Below are 12,487 nucleotides of genomic sequence, written 5' to 3'. Positions count from 1 at the left end.
TAGGAATGAAATGAATAGACAATTTTTGTGTATTGACGAAATAGCAAAGATGGTGCCACTGGCGTCAGTGAGTGTTGGCGGGGTGTGGGGGTGTAGACTGCACTGGGTGAGACCATCAGAAGGGGTGACACCAAAATGACTGCCTATAAATTTTTTGTGGAATTTCAGCAGAAATTTATTATTTTATACAAAAATAAAAACATTTTTTGTAAGCCCAACTTACATGTATCAATATAAGGCTAAAACTCGATGCTAATTTACTTTTTGAACCAGCTAATGCGCTCCGGTCAGAGCTGTCATTATTACCCAATTACAATGGCGCTTCGAATCACATGGTTTTGTTTGCACGCGTCACCAGCACGCACTGTTGTTTTCATTACTGCTGGTGTTTTTATAGCACTGCTTTTGTCAAATTATCTGGTGTTTTAGGATCAATATTGTGGTCATTAGTGTTTGAGAACCCAGATCAATAACTTTTTTTTGAGAATGAAGTAGTAATTAAAGGAAAAGAAGAAGAAAAAGCAAAAAAGGTTTCTGCTCAGTTACTAATAATGTTGTAACTACAGTATATTTCGGCGAATAAGTCAACCAGTGTACAAATCGACCCTCCGCCCCCCCCCTTTTCAGCCTGATTTTAAGGGCTTTATTGTATATCTGGCATATAAGTCGACCCCAGTTTTTATGGCTGCCTGAGGGGTCCTGTTGACCAGCATATAAGTCGACCCTCAAAGCTTGCGATGCCTATACGTTGACCCCCATAGATCGCGTGGATTGATCTGCTGGGGATGGCTGGAGGTGATTGCTACCAAGGAGGGTCATTTAACATAACGCAGCATGCGACAAAAATATGAAGTGAACTTTAAGTTGAAAGTGACAGAAATGGCCAACAGCTGCCCTGCTGCAAGAAAATTTGATGTTCGTGAGAAGTTGGTTAGAGATTGGAGGAAGAAAGAAGAGACTTTAAGAAAAATTCCAAAAAGGCAATGTTCTTTAAGAAAAGGAATCACTCGTTCAGCAGAGTTGGAAAATTACATTGGAGAATGGGTACGTGAACAGAGGCAAGATTGCTACATAGTCACCCGAAATAAAATAAGAACATTTGCGCTGCAGTGGGCCAAGTTGCACCCAGGCCTCAGCGATAATTTTGAGGCTACAGTCGGCTGATGCAATAGTTTCATGAACAGGAAAGATCTGGTATTATGCCAAAAAGTAAAAATTACACAGAGACTACAAAAAGATCTTGATGATAAGGTTGTAAGTTTTCACCAGTTTATTATAAGGAACCATTGATGACACGGAAGATTGTTTATTGGGAAACCACAAGTTGAAACCACATCAGATACAGACTGGGACCCATATGATGACTGTTTGAACAGCAACAGTATGGATGTGCTTGTCACCATCTTTGCTTCAGCCGACGATAGCAAGAGTGACTTTGAAGGGTTCGAAATGTGTTGTTTTCAATAAAAATCTCAATGAAAATCTGTTGGTCTTTTTATTTTGGTTTTTCAAGGGTCGCCTTGTATGCTGGATCAGTCTGGATTGGATTTTGAGCTGAATTTAAGGTCTCAAAAATATATCTGGCGTATGTCAACCCCCAGTTTTTTTTTAGTTTTTTTTGGTGTTTCACAACTTATTCACCAAAATATACAGTAATAATGTTGTAATTCAATGTTGACAGATTTTACAAAACAATTTTGTTGTTAGTAACCCAACACCCAACCCCAACCAACCAATTTTCCCCTGCAACCACTGCAACCGTGTCTGCCTGTCCCGCATCGGACTTGTCAGCCACAATCGAGCCTGCAGCTGACGTGGACTTTTACCCCCTCCATAAATCTTCGTCTGCGAAGCCAAGCCAAATAAAAAAGAAAAAAAATCTAAAAAATATATTAAAGCAATTTAAAACTATATTTATCACATATTATTCTATATTTTATTTTTTATTTCTATTTCTATTTTTTTTCTTACCGAATTTTCACTTTAACCACATGAAATTAGGGAAATACATTCAGGTTGTGTATATGATATTGTAATTTAAAGGTATATCTTTAATTTTGCGAGTTGTCTATCTCACTACTATTGCCAAGGGAGGTAGGGAGACTCCAGTGATCCTCTCTGCCACTCTTATTCTCCTATGGATTGACCTCCAGTCCATTTCTCTGATCTACGATCTATTTCAACAGGCACCTCAAAGTGCCAGGGAAATGCTGTTGGGTATACTCTCTGTACATCAACTGTCAGGGATCGTTGACACAATATTGGCAATCTCTCCCAGGCCAATATCTCCAGCATTGAACATCTAGTTCCACTTAGTTCTGGTGGGTCATGTTGTTTGCATGAAACAGGCTCTGTACTCTAAGCTTCCATATGGAAAGTGTGTACTAGACAGACAGATGGAAGGAAAAGATTCAAGGGTGGAACTGAGCACCCTAAACCCCATCTCCATTAATATAGCTTGCACTGCCGAGCATGTCCCAGAGCTCTGCTGCTGGTGACACCTTACAAAGTACTTCTAATGTCATATTATCCCATTTGGTCTCAGAGATATTCCCTCCCTCATAGTCTGCACAAACCTCTGAAACATCAGTTGTTTCTCTTTCCACAGAGGATGTCTGGCTTGCCAAGGTTTCAGCAATTTTTAGTTTTACTTCAGACTTCAAACTTCTGCGTTTATTTTTCAAACGCATGGTTCTACAGACTGGCTGAGAAGCATTTAACATCTGTCTCTTCTCATATACAGAGAGCTTTCAGTTCAGCAACTGGAACCCATTGTCAAAACATGTATTGCAGCAGAAGATAAAACTTAGAGGAGGAATGTCACCCAAAGCACATTTGTAAGAAAGCCACGCACGGTACACCGTGAAATTGTGGAGAATCGGCCAATAATTTTATTTTTAAAAGACACCCATGACCTTTGATCCACTGTCTATCAGTAACCATAAAACAGTAAATGTCAATTAAACTTCACTGTATGCAAACACAATATGCAAAATGCTGGGCACTCCCCAAAACTAATAACCATCAGGTCAAGTGAATGTGGAACATTTACATTTTCAATACTCGCATTGTTAAGTGTTAAAAAGTTGCTGTTTTATCTCTTGTACAAAATGATTTTTGTTTATTTCAATGTGCAGTAATTTGGAAGGAACAAAAAGGTATTGTTATTCCAGACTTTATGGAACTACTGACTCAAACATGAATGCATTGGCAAATCTGTTACAAATTTCATAATTCAATCCTCCATTCAATCTAGTGAACCGGCAAGTGACAAATTTCATCCTCTTTGTACATCATGTAAAACAAATGGTGAATGAGACTATGTGGAGAAAGGATCATATTCAGTCTTAACATCATGGCCTTGGTGCAGAGTGATGAATCAATCCTCTTCATTCATCTTCATCCTTTCCGCAGAGATGTAGCAAGATCTTCCGATAATCACCTCCCACATCATCCTAAGTATGAAATGAAGTAACTCAGACATCATCCACTTGATGTCAACAATTATGCCAAAAAACATACACAAATGAGCAGATACAGTACTAGGAACCATTCCTGAACTCTGGTTTTCTAACTGTATCCCCAATCCAATCCACCCCATTATTTTTGGCTGTGCTTTACTTTGGGAATGAGGCCACCTAGATAACAAATCTAACACTAAACTAAAACTGCTTTCTTCTAGACTTAGCATCGAGAAAAAATCCCAGTGTTCACAGCAACTGTTGTAATTTGAAAGGGAAAATAAATGCATTATTGCATGCTACCCTGAAATGAACCACTCAGCCAAGACAGTGAAAGGGGAGCGTGTAGAATGGCGAAAACAGACAGAAAACCTCATACAGGGTCCGAGTGGCAGCTAAACTTCTCAACTACTTGAGCTTTGAGGACAAGAGAGAGGACACCTATGGCATGATAGTCACTTTGAAGGTGTAGCCAAATGAATGATGTTCAAAGTGAGAGTTCCATATGGCATGACAGTCACTTTGAAGGTATTAGCCAAATGAATAATGTTCAAACTGAGATTTCCATATGGAATGACAGTCACTTTGAAGGTATTAGCCAAATGAATGATGTTCTTTTTTTAAATTTTTTTTTATTTTTCACACTATAAACCACATTGATCAAGATACATACATTTTCCTTCTTGAACATATACAGTGTCATTTTCTCCCCCCCCCTCCCTCCTCCCCTCCCTCCCTCCCTCCCCTCCCATTCATTTAAGGTTCAGAAAATAAGATACATTAAACCCATCAAACAATGTTGTCACTCAATAAAAACAAACAAGAAATTCCACCGAGTCAGTTCTTTTCATTCTCTTCTCCTTCTGTCATTTTAGGTGGTAGATGTCCCCGGTAGGTTTTCTCTATTATGTTTCATGTATGGCTCCCATATTTGTTCAAATATTGTAATGTTATTTCTTAAATTATATGTTATTTTTTCTAATGGAATACATTTATTCATTTCTATATACCATTGTTGTATTCTCAAGTTATCTTCTAATTTCCAGGCTGACATAATACATTTTTTTGCTACAGCTAGGGCTATCATAACAAATCTTTTTTGTGCACCATCCAAATCAAGTCCAAATTCTTTGTTTTTTATGTTACTTAGGAGGAAGATCTCTGGGTTTTTTGGTATATTGCTTTTTGTGATTTTATTTAAAATCTGGTTTCGATCTTCCCAAAATTTTTTCACTTTCTCACATGTCCATATTGCATGAATTGTTGTTCCCATTTCCTTTTTACAGCGAAAACATCTGTCAGATACAGTTGGGTCCCATTTATTTAACTTTTGAGGTGTAATATATAGCCTGTGTATCCAGTTATATTGAATCATACGTAACCTCGTATTTATTGTATTTCTCATAGTTCCAGAGCATAATTTCTCCCATGTTTCCTTCTTTATCTTTATGTTTAAATTTTGTTCCCATTTTTGTTTAGTTTTACCATTTGTTTCCTCATTCTCCTTTTCTTGCAGTTTAATATACATATTTGTTATAAATTTTTTGATTATCATTGTATCTGTAATCACATATTCAAAATTACTTACCTCTGGTAACCTCAGACTGCTTCCCAATTTGTCCTTCAAGTAGGATTTCAGTTGGTAGTATGCCAACACTGTATCTTGAGTTATATTATATTTATTCTTCATTTGTTCAAAGGATAGTAATTTATTTCCTGAAAAACAATTTTCTATTCTTTTGATCCCTTTTTTCTCCCATTCTCTAAAGGAAAGGTTATCTATTGTAGAAGGGATTAACTGATTTTGTGTCAGTAATAGTTTTGGTAATTGGTAATTTGTTTTATTCCTTTCTACATGAATCTTCTTCCAAATATTGAGCAGATGATGTAATATTGGAGAATTCCTACGTTGTACCAATTTTTCATCCCATTTATATAATATATGTTCAGGTATCTTCTCCCCTATTTTATCTAGTTCTAATCTAGTCCAATCTGGCTTTTCCCTTGTTTGATAAAAATCTGATAGGTATCTTAATTGTGCGGCTCTATAATAATTTTTTAAGTTTGGCATTTGTAAGCCTCCTTGTTTATACCATTCTGTTAATTTATCTAGTGCTATCCTTGGTTTCCCCCCCTTTCCATAAAAATTTCCTTATTATTTTCTTTAACTCCTTGAAGAATTTCTCCGTCAAGTGTATTGGCAATGCCTGAAATAGGTATTGTATCCTTGGGAAAATGTTCATTTTAATACAGTTTATCCTTCCTATTAGTGTTAGTGGTAAGTCTTTCCAATGCTCTAAGTCGTCCTTTAATTTTTTCATTAGTGGATAATAATTGAGTTTATATAGATGGCTGAGGTTTTTATTTATTTGTATACCTAGGTATCGCATTGCTTGCGTTTGCCATCTGAATGGTGGTTCTTTCTTAAATTTTGAGAAATCCGCATTATTCATTGGCATTGCTTCACTTTTATTTGCGTTAATCTTGTAACCCGACACCTCTCCATATTCCTTCAATTTCTTATGTAATTCTTTTATTGATAATTCAGGTTCTGTTAAGTATACTATAACGTGATCTGCAAATAAACTGATTTTATATTCCTTGTCTTTTATTTTTATCCCTTTTATTTTATTTTCTGTTCATATCAGTTCTGCCAGTGGGTTCTATGGCTAACATGAACAATAAGGGTGATAGTGGGCATCCCTGCCTTGTTGATCTGCTTAAGTTAAATTGTTTTGATGTATATCCATTTACTGTCACTTTCACCAATGGCCCCTTATATAATGCTTTAATCCAATTAATATATTTCTCTGGTAAGCTGAATTTTTGTAGTACTTTGAATAAATAATTCCATTCTACTCTGTCAAAGGCCTTCTCTGCGTCTAAAGCAACCGCTACTGTTGGAGCTTTATTTCCTTCTACTTCATGAATTAAGTTAATAAATTTACAAATATTGTCTGTTGTTCGTCTTTTTTTAATAAATCCAGTTTGGTCTAGATTTACTATTTTTGGTACATAGTTGGCTAATCTGTTTGCTAATAGTTTAGCTATTATCTTATAATCTGTGTTAAGTAAAGATATTGGTCTATATGACGCTGGTGCGAGTGGATCTTTCCCTTGCTTTAGTATTACTGTAATTATTGCTGTTTTACATGAATCTGGTAAGCTTTGTGTTCTATCAATCTGGTTGATTACTTCCAGGAGGGAAGGAATTAATAAATCTTTAAATGTTTTATAGAATTCTATTGGGAATCCATCCTCTCCTGGTGTTTTATTATTCGGTAGTTTTTTTATTATCTCTTGTATTTCTACTATTTCAAATGGTTCTGTTAATTTATTTTGTTCCTCTGTTTGTAATTTCGGTAATTAAATTTTAGTTAAAAATTCATCTATTTTGTCTTCTTTCCCTTCGTTTTCAATTTGATATAATTGTTCGGAGAATTCTCTGAATTTTTCATTAATCTCCGTTGGATTATATGTGATTTTCTTGTCTTTTTTCCTTGATGCCAATACCATTCTCTTAGTTTGTTCTGTCTTAAGCTGCCACGCTAAAATTTTGTGCGTTTTTTCTCCTAGTTCATAATATTTGTTTTGTCTTCATTATGTTCTTCTCCACCTTATAAGTTTGTAGTGTTTCATATTTTATTTTTTTATCTGCCAATTCTCTTCTTTTAGTTGTGATTTCCTTCATTGCTATATCTTTTTCTATATTTGCTATTTACCTTTCCAACTGCTCTGTTTCCTGATTGTAGTCCTTTTTCATCTTGGTTACATAACTTATTATTTGCCCTCTGAAGAACGCTTTCATTGCGTCCCATAGTATAAACTTATCTTTTTCTGATTCCGTATTTATTTCAAAGTACATTTTAATTTATCGTTCAATTAATTCTCTAAAATCCTGCCTTTTAAGTAGCATGGATTTTAATTTCCATCTATACATTCTTGGAGAGATGTCCTCTAACTCTATTGTCAATATCAGGGGTGAGTGGTCCGATAATATTCTAGCTTTATATTCTGTTTTCCTAACTCTGTCTTGCATGCGAGCTGATAACAGGAATAGGTCTATTCTTGAGTATGTTTTATGTCTACCCGAATAATATGAATATTCCTTTTCCTTTGGGTGTTGTTTCCTCCATATATCCAAAAGTTGCATTTCTTGCATCGATTTAATTATAATTTTGGTTACTTTGTTCTTTCTGTTAATTTTTTCCCCAGTTTTATCCATGTTTGAATCCAAATTAAGGTTGAAATCCCCTCCTATTAGTATGTTCCCTTGCGTGTCTGCTATCTTCAAAAAAATATCTTGCATAAATTTTTGATCTTCTTCGTTAGGTGAATATACATTGAGTAAATTCCAAAACTCCGAATATATCTGACATTTTATCATTACATATCTCCCTGCTGGATCTATTATTTCCTCTTCTATTTTAATTGGTACGTTTTTACTGATTAATATAGCTACTCCTCTAGCTTTTGAATTATATGACGCTGCTGTTACATGTCCTATCCAATCTCTCTTTAATTTCTTGTGCTCCACTTAAGTGTGTTTCTTGTACGAATGCTATATCAATTTTTTCTTTTTTCAGTAAATTTAGCAGTTTCTTCCTTTTGATTTGGTTATGTATTCCATTAATATTTAAAGTCATATAGTTCAACATAGCCATTTCATACTTTGTTTATCTTTCCTTTCCGTTTCCTCATCATCACCTTTCCTTCTTATCCATTTCTGCTTTCTTTTTTTGAACACTTTATAAAACAACATTTCTAAAACATAAAACATTTCCCTTATTCTCCTATCTAAAATTTCTTTAACCCCACTATCCCCTCCCCTTCCTGAGTTGTCCTTTATCCCTTGTCGGGCAACCACATCTCCCCTCTCCATTTGTATTTGCGAATTCACTCGCAAGCATCAACTGATTTCGCAGTGACCGTAACTCTTCCCCACCCAGCCCCCCCCAGAAAAGATTTTAATTTTCATATACAACAAAGGTCACTCTCTTAATTCCCCCCATACTTCCTTTCTTCCCTTTCTTTCCCTTCTTAGTTATTGTCTATATTCTATTTTTTTTATATATACATACACACATACATATAGTTTGTGGTCATTTTTGTTCTCGTTACATATCTTCCTCTCTCTGTCTGTTTTGTAGTTGTTCTGCAAATTTTCTTGCTTCCTCCAGATCCAAGAATAGTCTGTTTTGCTGCCCTGGAATAATTATTTTAAGTACTGCTGGATACTTTAGCATAAATTTATATCCTTTTTTCCATAGAATCGTTTTTGCTGCATTAAACTCCTTCCTCTTCTTCAGGAGTTCAAAACTTATGTCTGGATAGAAAAAAAAAATTTTGACCTTTGTATTCCAGTGGCTTTTTGTCTTGTCTTATTTTCTTCATTACTTTCTCCAATATATTTTCTCTTGTTGTATATCTTAAGAAATTTACTAGAATGGATCTTGGTTTTTTTTGTGGTTGTGGTTTAGGGGCTAATGTTCTGTGTGCCCTTTCTATTTCCATTTCTTCCTGTAGTTCTGGTCTTCCTAAGACCCTGGGGATCCATTCTTTTATAAATTCATTCATATTCTTGCCTTCTTCATCTTCCTTAATGCCCACTATCTTCATATTGTTTCTTCTACTATAATTTTCCATTATATCTATCTTCTGAGCTAACAGCTCCTATGTCTCTTTAACTTTTTTTATCAGATTCTTCTAATTTCTTTTTTAAGTCCTCTACTTCCATTTCTATGGCTGTTTCTCGTTCTTCCACCTTGTCCACTCTTTTTCCTATTTCTGTCATGACCATCTCTAATCTATTCATTTTTTCTTCTGTACTTTTTACTCTTCTTTTTATTTCACTGAATTCTTGTGATTGCCATTCTTTTACTGATTCCATATATTCTTTAAAAAAAAATATCGATTGTCTTGCCCTTCCCTTCATCTTTCATTTCTCTGTGTTCTTCCTCTACTTCTTCTGAGTTCACTCCAGGATCTGTGTCCTTTACCTCTGTCTCTTCTGGTTTTCTTGTTGGTTTGTTTGTTTTATTTTGTTGGGTATTTTTGGTCTTCTTATTTTTATTAGAAGTGTCTTGCTGCTGGTCTTCTTCCTGGTCATCTGTTGTTTCTTTGATTTCTTTTTACTCTCTTCTTTCTTGCTCTCGTTATTTTCTGTGTTCTCCTCTTGCTGTTTTGTTGTGGATGTCAATCTCAGTTGTGGTCCCCCGTCCCGTCAGTGTTATTTTTGTCTTGCGAGTCGCGCATACGCGGTTGCGCACTTTTGTTTGGCTCCGTGAGCCATTTTTGTAGTCCCGAGTTCGGGGCTTCAACTGACCTTAGGGAGCGAGCTTCTCTCTCCGCGGTGGGCCTCCTCGGACAGGTAAGCCCTTCACCTTCTTCTTCCGACGTCCTTTCTTCTTCCCGTTGCTTTTGACTTTTCTTTTTTCGCTGCTATTTTCTCCACACCTTTATTTTCACTTTATTTTGGTTTTTGTGTCTGTGCCTTCGTTTTTTCACTGTCTTTATTTTATTTTTCTGGAGAGGGCTGGAGTTCCCTGACCAGCCACTACTCCATCACGTGACTCCTCCTCTGAATGATGTTCAAAGTGAGATTTCTATATGGCATGGCAGTCACTTTGAAGGTGTAACCAAGTGAATAATGTTCAAAGTGAGATTTCCATATGGCATGGCAGTCACTTTGAAGGTGTAACCAAATGAATGATGTTCAAAGTGAGATTTCCATCTGCTTTACCAAGTTAAAATAAGTCAGTTCCCCAACTTTCCCCAACTGACCTTTCTACAATATTACTCAATATTCACAGACAACCCAGAGCATCCCTTGTCCATCTCCTAGCTTCCAACTCTACCACTTCTGGCATTAGCTGAACAGATACGATTAGAGGTCAGATGTACCTTATTCAATTTTCCTCTCAGCTGGAATTGAAAACTGCAAAGGTTTGCACGCCGCAAAACAAGTTCGGAATAAGTTTCAACCTTTGTGCAGGTCAGAACATATTTTGCAAGTGAATTTTGTGGATCCTGTGTAAGGTCACACCCCTGCATCCCTTTGTAAGTTTCCTGTTATTGTGATCTTGTTTTTTTTTGCCAAGATCCAGCAGTGAAACTTCCTGAATTTTGTGAACAGTTACTATACCACAATAAACATTACAGATCAATTCGATCTTGCTTAGGGTCTTTGACCCAAAATTAACTGTTTCTCTTTCCACAGACGATGCCCAAATTGCTGAGTTTTCCAACAGTTTCTGTTTTCATTCCTATCGATTCAACTTTAAAGAGATAAGAGCAGCAACTTGTTCTGATTTCTTGCCTGACTTATTCTTTCTCAATTCTGCTCACTTCTGGATAAACAGATGTAGAAACAGGCAAGCATTTCTTGTAAAGCTAACACCCATTACACTGGACAATGAAGGTTTTAGTTCCTGAACACTTTTGGATGTATTTTATGGATTTTGGACTGCTGATTACAAAAATCATCTTAAAACTTTCCCAGCACGTACTTTTTTTCAAGATATAACTATATATGAGATTTCCTGTCATATTTTAAGTCTATTTCAACCATACAAAACCATTAAGTGCAATATGTCATTGAAAATTAATTTTCTGCATTCGGAGTTGGAATTCTTCCCTGCTGATCTTGGTGCAGTCAGTGAAAAATATGGTGAAAGGTTTCACCAGGACATTGTGACCATGGAAAAGCAGTATCAGGGCAACTGGAATCAATCAATGCCGGCCGACTATTGTTGGACACTGACACGAGAGGCATCAGATGCTGAGTGCAAATGAAAATCAGCGGCAAAACATTTTTAGGTCAATTGAACTAACGTATCATTACGCAATTAAATATGCTAAATTCAATAAAAGTTACATTAATTTTTCTTCAACTTCCGAAATGATACATCATATCTGAAATTATCTTTGTGTTCAGCTTGAAGTTGTCTACAATACTTTTTCAGGAAGCAAACAGTTTGAAAAAAGTTGTTGTCTAGTCCTATTGGTAAATTACACAAAATAAGCCTATACTTTTTGTCTGTGTGTGGGTGTCGGGAGTGGAGCATGTTATGATCCCTGTTAAAATTGATGCCCTTGTCAATTGCTTTCAAGATCTGGAGTATTTTAGAGACAGTAGAAACAATTTTATAGATTTCACCTTGCATTCCCAAAACAGCAGTATCTAAAATCATTATTGGTTGATAGCTCACTTCTTGGCTTCTCATTTTACAGTAGTTGCATCATTAACTTAAACAAAATAAAGTGATACAGCAGTGTTGATAACCACAGACTCTAAAGAGTTGGATAGAGGATACTTTTAAAGCTTAATACATTGTCCTCTACTAAAGAAAGAAAGAGAAAGAAGAGAGGACATTGCTCAAGTTGACAAGATGTCTTCAGTTATTTGGTCATAGAATACAATTACATAGCTAGTACTTAGTAAATAGTACTTATTTGGAACATACCTCAATGTATGAAAACAATGATTTTCCATAAAGTTTGAAAAATTCTGTTTTGATATCCATCATGTCTACTTCACTCCGAGAGATTATGATTCGAATGAGGGCTTGATCGTCTGTACCAGCACCCTGGCGCAAACAGAACAGTTAAGACTAGCTCATTTCAGTGGGTAGAATGGCCAAAACGAAATAAACACTCAAAATCTGACACAATTGATGCTCACGTTGATGAATGTTATTGCTGTGGAACAGCTTACCCATGCAGTAACCTAGAGCTGGCTTTCAGCATGCTACAACAGGTGGGTTAGCACTGGGAGAAAGACTGCAAGCTCTCATATGCAACCCTTATCTGTCTCCATGGCTCACGTGTTTTTTCACCAGATGAAGGACGTGGGTGGACAGTCAAGCCTTTCCATTAAGATAGTTAACATTTAAATATTTTAATGAGACTGGCAGCCTCAGAATTAAAAAGAAATCAGAAAGTGCTGGAATTATTCAACAGGTCAAGCAGATTTGTTGAAGGAGAAAGAGTTAACAGTTCCACTCAAATATTTTTATTCAGAGTGA

At 36.0% G+C, this 12,487-nt stretch overlaps 1 protein-coding gene across 2 annotated transcripts in view; it reads right to left on the bottom strand.

Annotated features, from left to right (window-relative positions):
* Positions 1–2,868: 2,868 nt before the first annotated feature.
* The window catches only part of LOC138736336 (annexin A4-like), a 72,871-nt gene continuing 63,252 nt past the window's right edge, over positions 2,869–12,487 (bottom strand). For both annotated transcript variants that reach the window (XM_069885680.1, XM_069885678.1), the window contains exons 11-12: positions 11,927–12,049; positions 2,869–3,455 (exon numbers count right to left, since the gene is read on the bottom strand). In XM_069885680.1, coding sequence (XP_069741781.1) covers positions 3,390–3,455; positions 11,927–12,049 — 189 coding nt within the window. In that variant the 3' untranslated portion in view covers positions 2,869–3,389. The remainder of the gene's footprint in view (positions 3,456–11,926; positions 12,050–12,487) is intronic.

Source organism: Narcine bancroftii, chromosome 6 (assembly GCF_036971445.1).
Source record: "Narcine bancroftii isolate sNarBan1 chromosome 6, sNarBan1.hap1, whole genome shotgun sequence".
NCBI lineage: Eukaryota > Metazoa > Chordata > Chondrichthyes > Torpediniformes > Narcinidae > Narcine > Narcine bancroftii.
Note: the sequence above shows the minus strand (reverse complement) of the source record. Positions and strands in the feature narration are given on the sequence as shown.